Source organism: Ovis canadensis, chromosome 4 (genome assembly GCF_042477335.2).
Source record: "Ovis canadensis isolate MfBH-ARS-UI-01 breed Bighorn chromosome 4, ARS-UI_OviCan_v2, whole genome shotgun sequence".
Lineage (NCBI taxonomy): Eukaryota > Metazoa > Chordata > Mammalia > Artiodactyla > Bovidae > Ovis > Ovis canadensis.
This window is the reverse complement of record NC_091248.1, coordinates 116,065,412-116,087,437: the sequence shown is the minus strand read 5'-3', so window position 1 is coordinate 116,087,437 and position 22,026 is coordinate 116,065,412. Positions and strand designations below refer to the sequence as shown.

Genomic DNA, 22,026 nt, shown 5'->3' with positions numbered 1-22,026 from the left:
TAGGGATTCTTTGCTTAGTTTGAGGGAATGAGGGGACTTGTGGACCCTCATGTAGATCTAAATTTTTAGTTTCCCACCTTGGGCCAGCCTTGTGTTGCCCATTTCTAAAAGGTGAACACAGTTTTAGGCTTCTTGATGGATGGGCAAGTTTGACATCCTAAAAAATAGTCACTGTGGAGGAGAAAGGGTTTTAGATAAGGGGTCAGCAGACCTGGTTATGACTCTTGTTTCTTTCACTTCTGATTATTTGGTCTTGAGCAAATACCATAGCCTCTGTGTACCTCAGTTAATAAATCTGCAAATTAACTGAATTTGATTAAGCAGTTTCCAAGGATTCTGCATCATTTCATGGCAAATAGATGGGGAAACAGTGGAAACAGTGGCTGACTTTATTTTGGGGGGCTCCAAAATCACTGCAGATGGTGATTGCAGCCATGAAACTAAAAGATACTTACTCCTTGGAAGGAAAGTTATGACCAACCTAGATAGCATATTGAAAAGCAGAGACATTACTTTGCCAACAAAGGTCCATCTAGTCAAGGCTATGGTTTTTCCAGTGGTCATGTATGGATGTGAGAGTTAGACTGTGAAGAAAGCTGAGTGGCGAAGAATCGATGCTTTTGAACTGTGGTGTTGGAGAAGACTCTTGAGAGTCCCTTCCACTGCAAGGAGATCCGACCAATCCATCCTAAAGGAGATCAGTCCTGGGTGTTCATTGGTAGGACTGATGTTGAAGCTGAAACTCCAATACTTTGACCACCTGATGCGAAGAACTGTCTCGTTTGAGAAGATCCTGATTCTGGGAAAGATTGAGGGCAGAGGAGAAGGGGACGACAGAGTATGAGACAGTTGGATGGCATCACCAACTCAATGGACATGGGTTTGGGTGAACTCTGGGAGTTGGTGATGGACAGAGAGGCCTGGTGTGCTGCGGTTCATGGGGTCGCAAAGAGTCAGACACGGCTGAGCGATGAATTGAACTGAACTGAAGGATTCCCCAGTGCTCCAAAGATCCCAAAGGTCCATGGTATTGACTCTGGGATGGTCAGGCCACTTGGGAGCTGAGTTTAGTTCTTTACTGAAACATTCCTTGCACCAGAGCAGCTCAGAGGTTGGCCTTTGATGTGTGGCAAACCCAGCTTTGAATGTCAGCTCTACCATATAAATGTTGTGATGTTAAGGCAGTCACTGAACCTTTCAAGCCTTGGTTTCTTTGTCTACGAATTGGGAATCAAAATTATAGCTATTGTAGAGAGTTGTTTTGAAGTTTAATAATTCAGTAGAAAGCTTTGCTTAGGGACTAGCACACAGAAAAGATCAGTATGCCCCTCTTTTTGTTAATTGGAAAATCCTTGAGAGCAACCATTCTGCCTTATCTTAGAGTGTCTCACTCATCTTTTTATTTCAGTTCCTTATTTCCATGCTTTATATATGGTAGTGTTCAATAGATGTACTGTCAAAATACAGTTCTAAAAAATTTGAAACATGATTCTCAACTTGAGAATCAATAAATGTTAAAAACTTTATTTAGGTTTGTAATAAAGGAGTTAGCAAGGTAATACCACCAGTTTATTGGAGAAGAAGAGGAAAAGAATTATGTAGTTTATACCAGAATAATTTTTTCTAAATTTGAGACAAAATTGGTTTATGTTCTGATGGGGAAATAGAACCAGAGCATTTAAAGTGATCTTCTCTTCTCAATGTTTGTAACTCTACAGGACAAAAATTCTCCCAGTAACTTGCACTCATAAAGTTCTTAGATAAGCCTGTGATGCTGCTCTAGAATGACATTGTGAGGATATTCAGGTTTCTTTTTTGCTGTTTCCAAGTTTGGGGTAATTTTTCTAAATAGTTATAATAAGACAAAACACCAAGTATTATTTATCTTAGAAAAAGATTGAACAGGAATATGATTCTAGTATATAAGTATCCATTTTCTGCCTAAGCTTGTAATAAGTACTAAGTTCATCCATAATTATGTTTTTTAATGTTTCATTAAGAGGAATGTAGGGATATTTAGGAAAGCACTACTAATTTCTAAGATGATAACGTACAGAGTAACCATTTAATGAGTACTTCCATAAGCTATGCACCATATCAAGGTTTTTATGTATGTTTTAGTTTTAATCTATAAACAGTCTTGTGAGGTAGGTATTATTATCCTCATTTTGAAAATCAAATAAATGAGTCTTACTGAGGTTAAATATTTAATCAAGATGACAAAGCCAGTGTGAGCCAGAGTTGAGATTTAGTCTGATTTCCTGAAATGCCCTAGGGATAAACCAAACTCCCTAAATTGTAAACTCTCCTGAATTTTAAAGTAGAGCTCTAGTTAAACACAAGAGATGTGGGTTCAATCCCTTGGTCAAGAGGATTCCTTGGAGAAGGAAATGGCAACCCACTCCAGTATTCTTATCTGGAAAATGCCATGGGCAGAGGAGCCTGCGTTTGACTCTTTGCACCCCCATGGCTCCAGTCCATGGGGTTGCGAAGAGTCAAATATGACTGAGAGCACACACATAGTAGTTAAACACATGATGAACGGGTCTAGTTTTGTTTATATGAAATGGTGTATACAAAATGGTTCTTTTTCCCTTTGAAGAGACTTGGCGCATTGAAACTGCTTGCGATAAGTGCCCTTTCTGTTTCCTGGTTGCCGGATTTTTAAAGAAAAATGTGCCTCTTCTGTTTCGCTCCGTGTAAAGCCTCCTATTCTCAGGTTGTCTTCTTTGTAACTTATTTATCTTTCTTCTATCTCTTCTGGCCCCCAAATGTCTGTAGGTGGGCTGGATCCTTTCCATTCTGGATGAACTGCAGCTGAGCCCCCAGCCTCCCGTCGGGGTCCTTCCTCTGGGGACTGGGAATGACCTGGCTCGGACTCTCAACTGGGGAGGGGTAAGCATGTTCTCAGGGGCTGCCCACGTCATCAAGCAGTGGGGTCCCCGAATCCACAGATGCTCTAGTGGAGGCACATGTGCTCCTCTTGTTCAAGCAACAAGTTAGAGTTGAGAATCAAGGTCCCCATGAACCATGGCTTTATCTTCAGTTTAAATCTATAGTCAGCTAAAGAGCAAGTTTAATTTTTAAAAATGGGTTTTAGTACGCATGTCTGGGTCTTTTTGAGGTATCCACCAAAAGACAGTAGTCACAGGTATCCAGGGGGTGGGTTGGTCCTCATATTAAGCAATTACAGAGACTCAAATTGCTCCTGACCCCTAGTCTGCCCTGATGAATCTGGTTCAGATTTCTGATTCTTACTTTGGAAGAGTCATGTCTATGTTTGAGCATTTAGTGTTCTGGTCAGCGTCATCAGAGTTTTGGCTATACAGGTAACCAATTTTCCTTTTCACCCTGAAGTCAACTTCAGGCAAGCTTGTTGAAAGTAGTTTATCTGCTACTAACCAGCCATTTAAAAGGGGCTTCCCAGGTGCCTCAGTGGAAAAGAATCCTCCTGCAAGATGAGAGATGCGGGTTCGATCCCTGGGTCAGGAAGATCCCCTGGAAAAGGAAATAGCAAACCAACTCCAGGGTTCTTGCCTGGTAAATCCCACAGACAGAGGAGGCTGGTGGGCTACAGTCTACGGCATTGCAAAGGGTCAGACATGACTTAGTGGCTAAACAACAACAACAGTCATTTAAAAACTGTTAGTATCATCATCATCATTAATATTTTTTATAATATTAGGAAAATAAGAAAGCACAATATGCTAACATATGCTGCCTGACTGGCTTTTTAACTGCTCATATGAAATTATTGCCCTGGCTGGGCTCGATGAAAATTATCTTCAGATATTAGCAGGTATTAATCTGGCTTTCGGGTGTATTAACCACCCATGGGTGATAATTATGTCACTACATCAGCAGATAATTATTTGGCCTTGGGTGAATTAACTTTCCAGAGGTCTTTTTTTAATTTTAAGTAAGCATAGTATAAATAATATATTCTTATGAGGCAGCTAATGTATTTATCAGTATTAGTTCCTCTTATCTAAATCAATGACTTGATCATCCTTAATAATCATGCTATCAGTCATGTGTGTTCAAGGAGTAAGTAGATAGCTCCCTAGCAGGGCTCTTCATCAGTCAGACTTGCCTTAGGTCATGAAAGGAATGGTGTCTTAGGACAAGGTCAGGGAGAGGTGAGTGAAACGGAATATTAGGAATCACCTTGCAGATGTCGCTTGATTATTTTCCTGCTTTGCCACATACACTTGTTCTGTGTATCCTCCAAATTTGTCTAGAGGGAGACGTGGGGAAATCTGTTTTCACCCTGATAAAAACAGCCATCCAGCATGGCTCTCAAATGACTGCCATTGACTATTAGTTCTTGGTGCTAACAGAAGTCATTCTTCCGCTCAAACCAACTAGACATAGTATTCCGTGCACGGTAACCGTGACTGTTGCCTTAAATTCTAAATATCTCAAGGGAAACAGTTTACTCTCAGCCTTGTTAATTCCAAAATAAAGAGAGAGCTGTAGCGGAAGGTCTCTGCCTGGCATGAACTATCAATAGCTTTGGCTGTTCTGTCCACTGTTCCAGACAGCAGTGTGTTCGTTCTTTGATTCCTTAGGGCTACACTGATGAGCCTGTTTCTAAGATCCTTTGCCAAGTAGAAGATGGGACGATTGTACAGCTGGATCGCTGGAACCTCCACGTGGAAAGAAACCCAGACTTGCCTCCTGAAGAACTGGAAGATGGCGTGTGTAAGGTTAGAGTTTTCCCTTCTGCAGAACGGGGACCCTGGAGTATTTTCTGCCTGAGCCACAGGAAATACGTTCCTGGCCAGAGAGTTAATGTCTGATTCCCTCCTATAGAGGTTATGGCTACTAGGGCTGTGAGAATAATGCTGTCCAGTGATTCTGCCCTATAGACTTCTAAAGATCAAGATTTCCTAAGTGCTTCCATAGTGCAGGGAGCTATTCTCTGTCCTCAAATTCAACACCAGAAAGAAATGTATCAGTTTTCTAATCTTTCAAATTCATTGCAAAATCTTAAACCCATGAGGAGATTAAAAAAAAAAAAGTCATATGGCCTGAAACATTAGGCACAAGGTCTTTCAATAGAAAGATACCATTTGAGATTTCTGGTCTGATAGCAAAAATTCCATTTTCATCACTTGTTTGGGATGCGAAGATACACCTAAATAAATGTTTGACTTAGTGTTTTTCCTTCAGTGATTAAACTTGTATTTCACAAACCAAGGGATGTAATTATAAAAATGCTACTGTGGAGCTTCAGGGGAGAATTCAGTTTTAAGTTCTGGCCTCAATTTCATATAAATCTGATAGGTTTCTGAGTAGCCACTTGCTTTCTATTACTTTGCCTTTTTCTTCTGTGATAGTGTTTTCACATTTTCATTGTGTAAGAATCTCCAGGCAGTGGTCCTCTGAAATGCAGATAGCAAGGCCCTGTTCCCAGAGATTCTGATTAAGTAGATGTAGGGTGAAGGCCCCGCATCCGTGTAGCATCCCTGCTCTATTGGATTACACCATTGATTGAAGCCAGGATTTCATGGTGCTTCGGCCTTTGAATCCGGTATCATTTTAGACCAAACCAGTGCACCTTTCCTTGGAGAAGGAAATGGCAACCCACTCCAGTATTCTTGCCTGGGAAATCCCATGAACAAGGGAGCATGGTGGGCTATAGTCCATGAGGTTGAAAAGAGTCAGATACAACTTAGTTTCTAAACAACAACAAATGCACCTTCATTTATGAGCATCAAGATCCCGACCAATTGTGGTAGAAGCTCAAGTTACTTATTTGACTAAAATTGGTTAAAACATGTTTTGTCTTACCTTCATAGTTTTTTCACCTAAACTATGATCCAGAAGCTAAGGTTTTTCATAGTTATCATGATTGCTCAGTTGACCTTAAGTTCGTAACGTCACAGTGTTGTTTAAGCAAGTATTATCTTGGGATATAATACTTCTTTGTAATGTATTTGACTTATAGAAACTGGGTGTAAAACAGCTAAAGTACAAAGAAATGTACCATATGGAAATGTTAAGGTCCTATCCCCACTCAACTTGGAATGGTTAGGCCCTCAATAGCAATCTCTATTTAATTCTTTTCCCAACAGCTTAAGAAATGGAAAGACTTCTTGATGCAGCCTGGGGACATTAATCCAGATAATTAAAGGGTTTCAAAAGTGGATTTGTAAGGAGATGTGTAGGAAATTGGGGCAATTTTTCCTGGAAAATGTGAATAAGAACTCTTAAAACAGATTAAATTGTGATGTTATTTAGAGGATGGTGACCAGATGTTCTCCTACGTTATCAGCGGCTGCTGAGCCATGGGTTAGAATTGTAGCCAAAAGAATATAAATGGTAGAAATGGACATATCTGTGCTTTTGGCAGGATCACCAACCCTTGCTGTCGTTCCTAAGGACTTGTATTTTCGTTTAAGTGCAGGAACTGGACATTCTCAAATGTGAAGCCAGGAGAGTGAGACATGTTTTGGCATTGTTCTGTGTGTTTAGTTTCTCTCCCTGTTCTCCAGTCACTTGTAACCACTTCTAAGGGCTGAGCTGACCTCTGAATCAGTACATGCTCTGAGTCAGCCTTCCGTGGATGGGTTCATCCTTTATTTCAATTTCTGTGTTCCTGTATTATTAATAATCTCTCTCTTGCTCTCTCTCTGATTCTCCCTCTCATTTTATTTTTCTCTTACTGTGACAAGATTATTGCTCTAGTCAGAGAGAAAAATCTTACTGATCAAGGGGCATAGGAAACCCAGTAATTTTTGAAATCTTGAGGCTAAACACATATTTCTAATAGAAGAGGAGTGCATTTCTCTCTGGAGGAGAAACCAGATCATTATCTGGAAACATCATCCAGGCTGAGATAATATTTCCCCTCTGTTTACTGTAACATTCACCTTCCAATCTGAGTTGCAGAAGAAAAAGTGGAAGAACCACCATATGCCTTCTAGCATTTCCCACATGCTTTCCTAATTGTTCTCACGTTAAACCAAAGGCCTTCAGATCATGTCAGCTTCGTTGTTTTAATGCAGGACTTCAGGCTACGTAGTTTGTTCTCCCTTTTACTCAACTTGCAGCCATAACAACCAGGGACCCAGAGGACTCTGGCAAGGAAAGCTGAGGCTTCTGTATATTTCTATGTGTCTGTGTTTGCATATTTCATGGTCATATTAAAGATGTAAGAGTTAATAGAGTAAATAAAAATCTGAACGCTAATAAATACACACACATATGTTTTATTTCTAATTTGAGGATAGTTGCTTTACGATGTTGTGTTGGTTTCTGCTGTACAACAGTGTGAATCAGCCATAAGTACACATGTGTCCCCTCCCTCTTGAACCTCCCTCCCATCCCATCCCCCGCCTAGGCCGTCACAGAGCACCGAGCTGAGCTCCCCGTGCTATGCAGCAGCTTCCCGCTAGCTGTCTCTTTTGCACATGACAGTGTGTGTATGTCAGTGCTACCCTCTTAATTAGCTTTTAGTTTTTCTCTCGGTTGAGAATAATTAAATGGCTCCCACTGGCTTATTGCTTACATGACTTTTGTGGAAAATATATAGATTTTTAGAAAATAAGGGTAAACAAATTAAATGGTATTTATTTTCAGTTGCAATATTAATTTGCTGAACATAAATTCTTCAAAAAATGTGCATCCACTGATTAAGAAGGTTAGATGTGATCCTTACAATTAAATTTATTTGCGGAGTTTGTTAAGTGAATCATCCCTTGTAACTCTTACAAATGTGCATCCTTCAGCCCTTAAGATTCTTGTGTTATAATATCCATGAGAATGGTTCTCATTTAACAATTTGTGTTGTGTCTCTTGTTTCCTAAACTATTTAAAATTCTTGGGAGTATCCTATGAGTTGAGCTTTCCCTAAAGAATTAATTCAAAAATCCCTGTTCCTTCTATGTAGACACCCCTACATTGGGTTGTGACTGGTCTTTCTCCCAGGGACTTGCCCCACAGACCGGTGTCTGGCTTTCAACTTCACCTCTGCCTTTGTTCGTCATTGCAGCTTCCTCTGAATGTTTTCAATAACTACTTCAGCCTTGGATTCGATGCGCACGTCACATTGGAGTTCCATGAATCCAGAGGTGAGGACAACGTCCCATTTCCATCTCCCAGGGAGGAAGTTTCCAGCAGGTGTTTTGCATGTTCCCTTTTGTTTGCATATCACTTAAGCATCCACAGTGTGCTCTACTGCTGTCTCTCCATATGAACTTCATGGTGACCGTGGGAGCTCAGTAAGATAGGAACTTGGGACAGATGTTACCCTGAGACCTCGTTGTTTAGGGTCTCAAAGACAGTAAAGGTCAGGACCAGATGTGTGCTCCAGGACTCAGGACTGCTAATCTTTAGGTCTGACTAGAAACTAAAGTCAGTGAGCGACCAAGAAGTGATTAAAAAAAAGAGGGAAAGCAGTGACTAAAGAGCTGGTAAGGGAGGATTGATGCTGACTGAGAGTAATGAATACCATATTCATGGAGAGGATCTAGAGATGGCGGTACACAATACACACGAAATGTTAAAACAGATTGAAACAGATGGCTGATGTGTCTATACCAGAGGTGTGGACTTTTTAGTATCTGTTAGTCTATCTTTTTTGCATTAAGTAAAAAAGAAATCATTATTAATGATGAAAGGTATAATTACTCAAGCTGTGTTTTTAATGTAATTTATTTTTGGTGATACTGGACCTCCGTTACTCCACAGGCTTTTCTCTGGTTGTGGTGAGCCAGGGCTACTGTCTAGTTGCGGGGTGAGGGGCTTCTCGTTGCGGTGGCTTCTCTTGTTGCCTAGCACGGGCTCTAGGGTATGTGGACTGCAATAGCTGTGGCACTTGGGCTCAGTAGTTACAGTTCCTGGGCTCTAGGGAACAAGGTCAATAGTTGTGGTGCACGGGCTTAGTTGCTCTGTGACATGTGGGATCTTCCCAGATCAGGAATCGAACCAGTGTCTCCTGCATTGGCAGGTAGATTCTTTACCAATGAATCACCAGGGCAGCCCATCAGGCTAATTTTTTTTTTCCGTTTTCTGTTTATTGGGGTTTTCCCCATGATTTTACCTGGATAGTCAAGAAATCTCAAGCTCCAGTGCAGGAGGAGGAGGAAGAAAGTGAGGCTTCATTTTCATTAGGGTCATATGTACTTATTTTTGTTGATAGATAGTGGCTGGAAGCCATGGAAACCACAGTTGAGACTCCAAATTATTCTCTAATGCAGCTGCTCAGGGACTGTGACTTCATGACAAAGCTTGTATCATTTGCATCCAATACTTGCAGAATGATTCAAAGCCTCATGAGAGCCATTCCAAAAAACATAACCTTGCATAGAATAACCTACTAGATATTAGTCAAAACATACAATAAATTGGGAATTATGCCAATCCATTTACATAGACTGGGTAATAAATACAAATCTCACTAAAGCAGAATCCTAAAAAATTCAATTGCAGAAAGTTTTTGGCATAGATATGAAATAGCCCATCAAATTGACATGGGACAGTTGCAGACTTTTATTAGTATCTGTATTGTATTTCTTTTAGAAGGGACAATTAAAATGACATTCATTTTGAGACAGTTTATTATTGGCATTTTCTGTGTAAATGCTTTTAGAATTACCAGTAGAAAAGCAAATAAGGAGTAAAGAAAGGCTGAACATTTTGATTGACTTTGTATGTAAATAATGCAAACATTTGAATAATTTGATCCGAAAGAAAGTATATTGGACTTCCCTGCTGGGCCAGTGGTTAAGACTCCATGCTTCCAGTGCAGAGGATGTGGGTTTGATCCCTGATCAAGGAAGTCAGATCCAACATGCCGCGTGGTGCAGCCAAAAAATAAATTTTAAAAAGTGATTTTTAAAAGAAGAAGGTATACTTTATTTGATAGGAAAATAGATGCTGTTTTATTCTTCTCAAAGTGGCTAAGCCATATCTGGCTGAGCTGTTGTGTAACAGAACATGTAATCGTTTGGAACAAAATTCAGAGATTTGATAGGACTGGTCATTCAGTTTTCAGTTGGAATCTTGCCCAGTACTTTACACTATTGCATTATGACAGTACTTGAGGAAGTACATTGAAAATACTCTAGTCCACTATTAGCTGAAACTCCAATATTTTGGCCACCTGATCCGAAGAGTTGACTGATTGGAAAAGACCCTGATGCTGGGAGGGATTGGGGTCAGGAGGAGAAGGGGATGACAGAGGATGAGATGGCAGGATGGCATCACTGACTCGATGGACATGAGTTTGAGTGAACTCCGAGAGTTGGTGATAGACAGGGAGGCCTGGCGTGCTGCGATTCATGGGGTCACAAAGAGTTGGACACGACTGAGCCACTGAACTGAACTGAACAATGATTATGGTTATCAGGTAGCAAAGCTAGGTCTCACTTTGCCAGCTATGTGAATTAGATAGTCGTCTTTGGGGGACATGAAGGATATTAAACACATCAAACTTTTAGTCTGAGACTGGACACTCGAGTCATACCCTCATTGAAATTGCTTATTATTCAGGGGATTTGAACCTTATACTACAAGGTCAAGGAAATACAATTATGACTCCTGAAGAGGCAGTATTTAAATTTGATTTAGGATTTGCTATTTTCTCTGAATATAAAGAGGCATGCAGATCAGCATGTTTCAAAGGATTATGAATGTTTCATGATTCATATGGTGAACTGACAGATTTCTTTGAAAAGGTGTTATTTTCAGTGGACTGCTAAATTTCACCATCACCATCACTGCAAAGGACACACTGCCAGGCTCTTGCCTAGGGAGTAAGACTCAGGCACAGTTGACCTTTGAGAAACCCTGTCCAAGCTTCCGTATCTGTAACCTTCTTTTCCATCTTGAACCTCAGTGTGACATCTACTCATCATTCTAGATTCCAGTGTACTTGGCTCTGGAACACTTTTGATTTTCTCTATGTATAGACCCCACTCCCCCATGCTGCCCCCACTTCATCTTATATGGAGAAGGAAATGGCAACCCACTCCAGTATTCTTGCCTGGAAAATTCCTTGGACAGAGGAGCCTGGCGGGCTACAGTCCATGGAGTCGTCTTATATAGACATCTTTTTATGGCATATACAAAATGACATTTTTCATTTTCATGTTCAGGTCTGTCTTCCCCTCTTTAAACAACACAAGGGCAAAAGACTCTCTTATTTTTATCCTCCTGTGCCAAGTCCAGTGGCTGTCTCAAATGTCCGCTATAGGAATGGAATGTTAAATTGGAGAATAGGCTCATATATAAAAGGTAAATAAAAGTAGAGGGAGTATACAGTAAGAGGAAGATGTATAGGCAGTGAGTAATATGAGGGATCGGTGGGGATTGTTGACAGAAGAAAAGTATCAGGGGAAAGTTTCCAGAAAGGGTAGGAGGGAATATGATGGGAAATAAAGAAGGAATGTGATGCAGACAAGTGAAATGGGTAAGGGCATTTCAGACAGGAAATAAAAGTACGGAGGGACAAAGGAGCTTGTGATAAAGATGGGTTAGATGACTGGTTAATACAGAGTGAAAGATTTTTGCCATGGTGTTAGGAAAATGAAGATAATGCTGGTAAAAAATTTGTCCTTAAGGTGCAGTGACTGAAGGAAAAGATTTTTACAACACATAGAATTTTAATTGAAGGTGACCCTGTCACTGTAGGCATAGATTTTGAAGTCATTAATGCATACATAACCGATGTCTTAAGATTGGGTTAATATCCAGTGCAGATAGTTTGGAAGATGTATGAGTTGTATGGGCTTCCTAGGTGGCGTTAGTGATAAAGAACCTGCCTGGTCATGCAGGAGAGGTAAGAGACATGGGTTTAATCTCTGGGTTAGGGAGAGTCCCTGGAGGAGGGCATGGCAATCCACTCCAGTATTCTTACCTGGAGAATCCCATGGACAGAGGAGCCTGGTGGGCTACAGTCCATGGGGTCACAAAGAGTTGGGCACGGCTGAAACAACTTAGCACACACACATGAGTTATATGGCGTTCAAATTGCTTATTGGCTTTTATAAACATAGCGTTCAACTTATATTTGCTAATATCTCCCTAATAGGCAAGACCAATTACAGAAAAAAGTAGAGTTTTGGATTCCATTTTAACGGCACATATGTTATTGTGCTGTACACAAAGATGGGATTAATATGTTAAAATAATGGAATGGGTTATACCCAGGGTTTCATTATCATTATAAATGGATTACATTCAGAGCCAAATCATTTAGATGATTTAGATGATGAGATTTGGCAAGTTTGAACTAATGAGATTTAGATGAGGTCTTTGGATTTTGAGTTGATGCTGTAATGGGAATGAGACCTTTTGGGACCTGGGAGGAAGTGAATGAGTTTTTCACATGTGAAGGATGTGAATTATAGGGGCCAGGAGGTAGACTATTGTAGGTAACATTTTAGTTTCTGTGAACTTTGCCATTTGGTGTCATGCTTACCATTCAAATACAGGGTTGGGATTTGGACACTTTCGGCCAGTCAGCCAGCTGTCTGATGAGAAATGACTTGGAGAAAGATCTATTCCTAAAAAAAGGATAATGAACAAAATAGCAAAAGACGAACGTTGACAGTGGGTTCCTTTGGAATGTCTTGGAATTTTATCAGAGTGTAAGGAAATAGTATTTCATTTGGGGATTTTATCATCCCTTGAATTCATGTGAACATTCTCTGATGAAGATTCTTGTTTAATCTATTTATGGTCTTCAATCTATATAACATCCAGGAACAGACACAAAATTAAACCCTTCTCAGTCAGAGCCTTTGCTGTCTTTTGCCCTGAGTCCATTCTGCAGGTCATCTGTATATGTCTGTATCTGCCTATATGTGTGTGCTCACGTGTGTCTGACTCTGTAACCGCATGGACTATAGCCTCCCAGGCTCCTCTGCAAGGAGGGATTCCCAGGCAGGAATGCTGGAGTGGGTTGTCATTTCCTTCTCCAGGGGATCTTCCCAACCTCGGGGTCAAACTGCATCTCCTGCATTGGCAAGAAGATTCTTTACCACTGAGCCATCTGGAAGCCGCATAGATACACACACACACACACACACACACACACACACACACATTTAATATAATATTTACATATCTTCACTAAATCAAATGGTTTTTCGAGGCCTGTCACAAACAAGAGTGTAGATGGTAGTTAGGAGTTTTTGCAAAATGTGACAGCAAATTCATTGATTTTTATCCAAATTCCCTATATTAAATTTGAGCTGCATACATAGTTTATGGAAGCTGTGCTCCATGGAGGTCAAAGCAAACAGTAGACCCTCTCCCTTCTCCCTTCCCTCTTTCTTCTGTCACCGCTGCCCTGTATTCCAACCACTCCTCTATTTTGAAGAGAGTCCAGAGTGTCTCAGCCTTTAATGTGCATGGAAATCACCTGGAGAACTCGTTAAACCAGATTCCTAGACCCCAGCCCCCAGACACTCTAATTCGATAGGAGTAGGCTGGAGCCTAATAATTTGCATGTCCCAGTTGATACTGCCACTGATGACAGTTTGGGGCTACATTTTATATCCCTGGGCTATTGTGCCAACTGCCTATAACTGAGGGAAGCACGGTAATGAAGCTGTTGGTTCCTTGGGGTGGGGAGGGACAGAGAGAATGTGGAGGAGCTAATCTAACTCACTACTTCTAATGAAGTCTGTAACAAAACCACCTTTTCCCTTTCACAGAAGCAAATCCAGAGAAATTCAACAGTCGTTTTCGAAATAAAATGTTCTATGCAGGGGTAAGTATACATTTCATTTTTCAATGATTACATGTGATTTATACTAATTTACTGATGGTAATGAAGATGCTAATATACTATGCTAATAATTACATACACATCACAGATGCTTACATGTGTGTCTATGTGTGTGCTCAGATATGTCCAACTCTTTCTGACCCCATGGACTGTAGCCTGCCAGGCTCCTGTGTCCATGGGATTCTCCAGGCAAGAATACTGAAATAGGTTGCCATTTCCTTCTCCAGGGGATCTTCCCAACCCAGGGATCGAACCCAGATCTCCTGCACTGCAGGCAAATTTTCTACCACTGCACCACCCAGGAAGCCCTATGCTTATATATGGTTAATACTTAATGTGTTGGTTGAAGGATAAAAGTAAAGGTATATTTCTTAAGTTGGTTGGCAGAGAGTTCATTATCTTTGAACTCTAAAGCCCTTATGCTGAATGGGAATGATATTCAAGAAGTGGTGTGAAAAACAAACATCAAAGTCAAGCTAGAGAACTGGAAAATTAGGTAGGCTGAAAGATGTATGGCAAGTCTTGGGTAAGAATGTAGTTTTCATAAAGGTATGTATCCTGTGCATTGACATTTGGATGCAAAATGAAGAGACCATGGAGAGTTTTTTCATGGAAGCATATATGAGATAAAGGGGCACTCTTCTTTTCACTTCTTCTCAGGGACATCCCTGGATGTGAATGGCTAGAAAGAAAAAAAAAAAAAAAGAGGGACTCCAAAATATTGATTTTTACAGTGTGCTTAAGTTTATACCACTGGATAGAGGGGATTAAAGTAAAAAAGAGGTGAAACAAGACGTTTCAGTGGCGAGTTAAAGATTTTATCAGCATCTGCTGGATGAAGAGGAAGGTCAGGAAAGGCCGTCAGATCTCCAAACTGACCCTTGAAATTACCTACATTTTCTCTCTCCTACTGCTATCTTAAATTTTATTATAAGTTACATTTTGAAAACAAAGAGATAGATTTCAACTTGACAGCCTCTGCACTACTTTACTCTAGAGAATTTGTTTTATATTTTGTATTTTTGCATAACTCAGAATTCCTAGGATCTATCTATCACACAGAATCAGGGCTTTGGCATAACTGTGTAATAAAGCATTCTTTTTTTCTTTCTTTCTTTGTGGTATAGGCAGCTTTTTCTGATTTCCTACAAAGAAGCTCTAGAGATTTATCCAAACATGTTAAAGTTGTCGTAAGTATTGCGGGTATTGACTCATTTCCCTTTGAATGTAAATATCATGTCCTTAACATAAACCCCAAATACCAGTTTCTGTACTTAATCGGTGGGCTGCATAGAACTTGAACTGAATTGAGTATGGTGTGTTCAACCAACATTTAGGAGCATTCAGTTATGTGTTGGCCACTGAACAGAGGATGAAGTTAAATAAGATGGATGGATTTTGCTCCTGAAAAAACTCACGGTTTGGTCATGCTGAAGGGCACCTAACTCATGGCAGAGCAATAGAATAAATGTTGCTATCCGACTGTTTGTGCCATATGCTGGTGGCACAAAAAAGAAATGCAAACTGCCCCTGGTGTAGTCAGGGAAATCATCAAAGCGAGGATGTTGAGCTGGGTCTTGAAGTAGAAATAGATGTTCACCAAACAACTAGCTTGCTATTCCCAGGCTCTCTGAAGAATCTTCATTTTTAGAGAAATACTTTCATTTTAGTATTTCGTGGTCACTTACTCTGTAGCCTGGTCAAGGTCCCTTACCACTTAGGAGCTTTTCGGCTGCTGTTTACTTCTGAATCTCTATCCCAAGTTGGGGAATACTCATCTTGGAGGCAAGGGAGATGGGAAGTCATTTTTTCTCTAAGAGATATATTTAAAAATAGCATATCATTAATTATTATGAAGACAAAGTGTTTCCTTGAAGTAAATGAGTTGAGAGAGGGAATGAGCATGACTCTGTTGCACATCCCTGTATAAGTGAAACAGGAAAGACAGAAAAAATGTACAGATGAGGAAAGAGAAACGGGAACACAGCAATGCTTGGATTTATTGTGGAATAGATAAGAATAGCATTTGTGACAGAAGGGGGCAGGATAAAAGGTATACATGCAAATAGAGAAAAATATATGACCTTAAACTAATGGGTTTATAGAGGAATACAGAGGAGCCTAAGGTAAATATTCAATTTTCTTGACACCAATAAACCATATAGGAGACACAAATCTCCTAAATCATTTGAAACAAAGACATTACCACTGACAGCCTTTGGCATCACTTTCAGATGTTTCAGTTCTCATAAAATACTAATGAAAAGTCAGTATCCTTTAGTCATAGCAACTCTTGAAAACTGGAATACTGCCTTTTTAAATCTAGATACAAGAAAGAGACATAATCCATTAAACTGTGAAGATCTTAATTTTGATAAAGCGATGGTTATTTAAGTAACAGCAACCTTGCCTGAGACTTACCCTGTTTCTTCTGTAGCAGCCTGCAAACAGCCAAAAATAAACTTTCCTTCTTCTCCCAGTATTTTTTGCGTTATTGGGAACATTGTAGCACCTGCCTGGAGAGCCAGTGAGTGGAGGGCAGTGGCTATATTGAATGCTGTTCACTGTCTAACTCAGCTGGGTGGAAATTAAACTCCATGTGTCTCCACACCACTGGAGAGCTTTTCTCCCCCATCTGGCAGTCTTCCTGTTGAGAAATGTCTCAGGCATGGGTGGCCATAGAGCAGGGATTAAAAAAAGCCTGCAGAGAGGCCAAAGTGGCAGCCGGAAACTTAGAAAAGGTTTGATATCAGCCAGTAGGTATAATATTCCAGGTGGGTTGGTCTGTGTAATCATCTTTTATTTATGAAGAGAAAAAAAACACACACACAATAGAAACTAAGTCTTAACGATTGGGATTCAGTCCTAGGTCTAGGTCTATCGTTATGAGGTCTGTCTATATGACTAAAAGCACATGCATTTGAAACAACAGTTACCATTGTGCTATGACACAGAAATATACAAGGGTGTTTCTACAATTACGTCACTGAGAGTGAGACTGAAAAGATGGGAAGTCAGAGCAAATAGATGTACACATAAAAGCAGACTATCTTATCTTTGCCATGGGGTGAATTCAGTGTTTCTGATGTAATAGTTAATAATCTAATCTCACAGAAATATAAAATATGTGCACAAATAATACACACATATACACCCAGAGGATAGTAACAAAAACCTACATACATCCTTTTGTCCTACTGCACATGTGTTCTTCTTGTTTTGATTCATCCACATGGGAACTTGTACATAGGAAGAATTTTTTTTATGGAAATATTTTCCTTTGTGTGTTTGAAGTAGGGAGAAAGTTGAAAACTGCAGTCCTAAAGATTTGTGAAGTTTAAATGCAATAATATTTAGGAAAATTTTGTAAAGTATTGTAAGGCATGCATCCTCATAGAATTTGCTGAGTTTCCAGAATCACTATGTTTTTTTCCAGGTGGAAAAAGTAGAAAATTTAAAAAAAATTCTGTTCTAAATAACGTAATATATAAGTATAGGATTTTTGCTGTAATGTAACAGTGCTGCTTCGCATACTATTAAGATATCACATGCTGTTTTGGGTTTTTTTTTGACATTTTTAATAGCTTACAACACTCAGTTTTGATCATTTAAGATGTCTACATTTTTTCTTCACTGGTAGAGCCATCTATCAACTCAAGTCCTTAAATTGGGAGACCTTATGAGTGTTTAACATTTTGAAAGTGTTGTGAAAACACCTTCAATCAATGTTTAGAACTTCATTCCAATCTAAATAACATTTGAGAATAGTTTGCTTATTTATGAGTATAAGATTTTCCAGAAACAGTTTTTGAGAATGCTCATGAAAACTAGTCTGGGTTAAGATCAGCTGGGAGGAGGAGAATGAGAAGCCTGATGGCTAGCAGAGTCATCGTAACCTGGATTGCAAGTCCCTCTGAGGAAAACTTCAGAAATTTGCAAAGATCTTGGGAATGCTTTAACCCTGTCTCCCAAGGAGAAGACGGAGGGGGGGGGGGGGTACATTCTGTGATGAGGGTGTGAGGAGAGCAGATGAAAAGCAGGCTTTATACCTTTGACATCAGGAGGCCTAGAGTCCTGAGCAGAGAGCTCCTCTTTTGGCGTTTGTCACCAGTGGGACATGAGAAAGGGAAACGAAAAGCCTCTTCCTTGATCAGTCAGAGGGTGCTCTTGAGGAAAGCACTAGCCAGTCAGGCAAAGTGAAAGTGCTGGTCGCTCAGTCGTGTCTGACTCTACGGCCCATGGACTGTAGCCCGCCAGGCTACAGATCTCCAGGCAAGAATACTGGAGTGGGCAGCCATTCCCTTCTCCAGAGGATCTTCCCGATCCAGGGATTGAGCCCAGGTCTCCTGCATTGCAGGCAGATTCTTTACCATCTGAGCCACCAGGGAAGCCCCAAGCAGGTCAGGGAAACCACACGCAAAGGTATTGAGGCCAAGCCAGCCTGAGGCCCTTGAAACCCAAAGTCACATCCAGAACCAATGAAGTGCTTTATCTAGGAAGACCAGTCACAGTCTATAAGAGATTATACTGATAAGAGTAAATTGCTAATGGAGATAATGCTAACTTATAATAGATAGTAAAAAAAAAAAAATGCGGGATATATTCCTTTCAGACTGCTTTCAAAATATTACATTGAACATTTTCAAAAGACAAATTATGTCAAAAAGCAAGGAAAATAAATGGTCATTTGCATGACTATTTTTGAATCAGATGATGGTGGTAGAGATTACTACTGCCTCATCTTGAGGCTTTGTCCTTTTGTTCTTTTAAGTGTTCATAAATCTTTTAAGGATTTACTACATAGCACAGGGAACTGTATTCAATATCTTGCAATCCCTCGTGGCTCAGTTGGTAAAGAGTCTGCCTGCAATCCAGGAGACCCGGGTTCGATCCCTGGGTCAGGAAGATCTCCTAGAGAAGAAAATGGCAAACCACTTTAGCATTCTTGCCTGGGAAATCCTATGGATAGAGGAGCCTAGTGGGCTACAGTCCGTAGGGTTGCAAAAGTCAGACACGACTTAGTGACTAAACCTACTTACCTACCTAAATCTTTTAATGTTGATACTATAAGCCTAAGTATCTAATCACAGTCCAAGGTTAAGAATAATGACAGTTCCTTGGATTGTGAGACCACAGAAAAACATTTTGGTCAAATGGCAGCTTTGTTTTTACATGAAGTCAAAGCAAAACCAAGCCCTGAACTCTGGAGCTGGAAAAGTTAGAATAAATTTTCAGTCACAGTAATGGCCATCAATGCCAGCAACAGATAAGGACAAGGGTAAGACTTTGGTACCTGCCCTTGTCAGCTAAGTTGGCTTGTAGACTTGCACCTGCTTCACAACCCTTGCTTTTTCTGCTTTGATTGTTGCAGTGTGATGGGACCGATCTTACCCCAAAGATCCAGGAACTGAAGTTCCAGTGTATAGTATTTTTAAATATACCCAGGTAAGCCCTGTTCTTATTGTCTTCCTTGGTTTCATGTGAACTCTGTTTGACCTAAGGTTCTCTGCTTTTATGATGGAAAATTTCCAGGTACAAGCGATGAAAAATAGTTCCTTTAATGACTTGTTAAGAGTCTCCAGGCCTGATCATTTTTTCTCCTACTTGCTTTGTTTAATGTTCTCTATGGTATTTTTTCATGTATGTGGTATAGCATGCATGGTGTATACTTACCCATGCTTAAGAAGCCCAGGCAGCCCTCTGGACCGAGACATTTTAATGTAATTCTCAGTTACTGACCCCTCCACCCTGTCACCCTCCCCAGGAATGATGGACTTGAATAAATACGTGTTCTTAGTTTCCCAAAAGCTATTAGGAAACCTTCCAGCCTGATTTCAGCATGGAATTCATTCAAAATCATTGCCAGATGATTGCTTTGAAAAAATAGGATCAATTAGAGCAGCATTTTCTAGCCAGAATGTCAGCTTTCTTTGGTGCTATTATATACCTCAGGAGAAAGGGGTATTTAAGAGTAACTAGTCTCAAAATAAGCACATTTCTCAGTGGGCTTAAATTTAGATTCTAGGCTCCCAAGCCAAGATTTGAAAGGGATGGATCCCTGACTCTTTGTTATTTGCAAACCAGACAACTCAGACACAAAAATCCACAAGAAAGTTCTATTTAGACTGAATTTGGTTGAAATGAGAAGTGTATGCAAATCTATGTCTGGGAAAGCAGTCTCCTGATGACTTTTGGCCATGCTCAGTTTAGCCCCTTACAACCTATTCCAGAAGTATTTTCATCTCAGTCGTTGAAGTAGGGGGCCTAGATTCTCAGGAAACAGTGTTCGTTAGCTTGCTTTAATTTTCTTTTCTTCTTATTCTTCTTCTTGCTCCTTCCCATCTCCCCTCTGGACTTTGTTTATTCTACTTTTTAGTTTCCCTGACTTCCCCTTCCCTTTCTGATCTCACATCTTTGTCTCATCCCTTTTTCACTCCTCTGTCTTCAGTTACTGTTCCCCCATCCTGGGGTACTCGTTATCTTAATTATGTATTTACTGCCGATGCTTACCCAGCTCGATTCTCTTTTCTTCTCTTACTGGCATGTATATGTCTCCCTCCAAGACCAAATTCTGAAACCACCTATTGATAACTCATGGGGTGTCATAGAAAGTAGGCCTCTGTGAATTATAGACTGAGAAACATACACACACACTATTGATACTATGTATAAAACAGATAACTAATGAGAATCTACTGTACACCTCAGGGGACTCTACTTAAAGCTCTGTGGTGACCTAAATGGGAATAAAGTCTAAAGAAGGGGGATTGCTGCTGTTGTTCATCACTCAGTCATGTCTGACTCTGCGACCCCATGGACTGCAGCACACAGGCTTCCCTGTCCTTTATCATCTCCCAGAGCTTGCTCAAACTCATGTCCATTGAATCAGTGATGCCATCCAACCATCTCATCCTCTGTGGTCCCCTTCTCCTCCTGCCTTCAATCTTTCTCAGCATCAGGGTCTTTTCCAGTGAGTCGACTCTTCCATCAGGTAGCCCAAGTAGTGGAGCTTCAGCATCAGTCCTTTTAATGAGTATTCAGGATTGATTTTCTTTAGGATTGACTGGTTTGATCTCTTTGAAGTCCAAGGGAAAAAAAGAGGGGATGGATGTGTACTATAGCTGATTCTCTTTACTGTACAGTAGAAACTAACACAACATTGTAAGACAACTATACTCCAATAAAAATTTAAAAAAAACTTGATAAAGAATGAATTAGTAGAAAGTTGGACACCAGGGGATGCTTTTGTTGTCGAATTTTGACCCATTTTCTTAAATTGATACTTGGAGGGGAAGGGGATAAACCCATTTTCTTTTCTACTGGGAGACATGAACCAAGAGTAGAAAGCCATTCTTTTGTGAAATCAGCATCAGATCAAACTATAAATTGTTGCCTGATGATGACCACGAGAAGATTGGCACAAACTCTAATTCTGATTTTACTCTTCTCTTGCAGATATTGTGCTGGCACAATGCCCTGGGGGAACCCAGGAGATCACCATGACTTTGAACCCCAGCGTCATGATGATGGTTATATTGAAGTCATTGGATTCACCATGGCATCTTTGGTGAGCAATACATCTGTTTTATTGAAGTAAAATGTGTTTTAGTCACAATGAGAGTTTATTCATTTTACAAGATTTTGGTATAATGTTGTCTCCTGGCTAATCAACTTATAAGCTGTCTGCAATGTAGAGTTGCTAGGGGAAGCCAAAAGCAAAAAGTCATTCTTTGTGTCACTAAAAAAAGTTGATGTGTATTTGTTTGAACTTCAAAGGTAAATGAATATTATTTGTTACTTTTCCTGATACTTTCTATCAGAATGAAATGCAAAGTTTTTATGTTAATTACATAACATTATGCCACAAATATATCCCAACATTGATTAGAAATCTTGCTGTTTGATACTTTGTTGGTTCATGGAAGACTCAAATTTAGATAAAAAAAGAACATGGTCATTTGCATTCATCTCCATTTTACCCACTTAAGCATAAAATGGGCATCTACATTATCACAGAATATCTGAATATAGAAAGACTTCTCATGACATTAACGAATATTCACTTGCCAGTTTTGAGATCACCTTGCATTTTAATTTTGGTTCCTGGCATTAGACAAGTAAGTATATAGAATAAGGTCAATCGCAAGCAGGTTTTAGCCTCGTGTTTTAACTTATTATTGAATGATAAAGAAACTAATTAAAAATTTTGCATATCATTTTATCAGATATAGATCAGCCATACCATCAATTTGTAAAGCAAATGAAAATAAAGCTTCTTCTTG

At 39.9% G+C, this 22,026-nt stretch overlaps 1 protein-coding gene across 3 annotated transcripts in view; it reads left to right on the top strand.

The window, feature by feature from the left end:
- DGKI (diacylglycerol kinase iota) overlaps positions 1-22,026 on the top strand; it is a 507,168-nt gene that overhangs the window by 291,226 nt on the left and 193,916 nt on the right. For all 3 annotated transcript variants that reach the window (XM_069588482.1, XM_069588483.1, XM_069588484.1), the window contains 7 exons: positions 2,782-2,895; positions 4,572-4,709; positions 8,000-8,078; positions 13,671-13,726; positions 14,872-14,934; positions 19,116-19,189; positions 21,200-21,311. In XM_069588482.1, the coding sequence (XP_069444583.1) occupies positions 2,782-2,895; positions 4,572-4,709; positions 8,000-8,078; positions 13,671-13,726; positions 14,872-14,934; positions 19,116-19,189; positions 21,200-21,311 (636 nt within the window). The remainder of the gene's footprint in view (positions 1-2,781; positions 2,896-4,571; positions 4,710-7,999; positions 8,079-13,670; positions 13,727-14,871; positions 14,935-19,115; positions 19,190-21,199; positions 21,312-22,026) is intronic.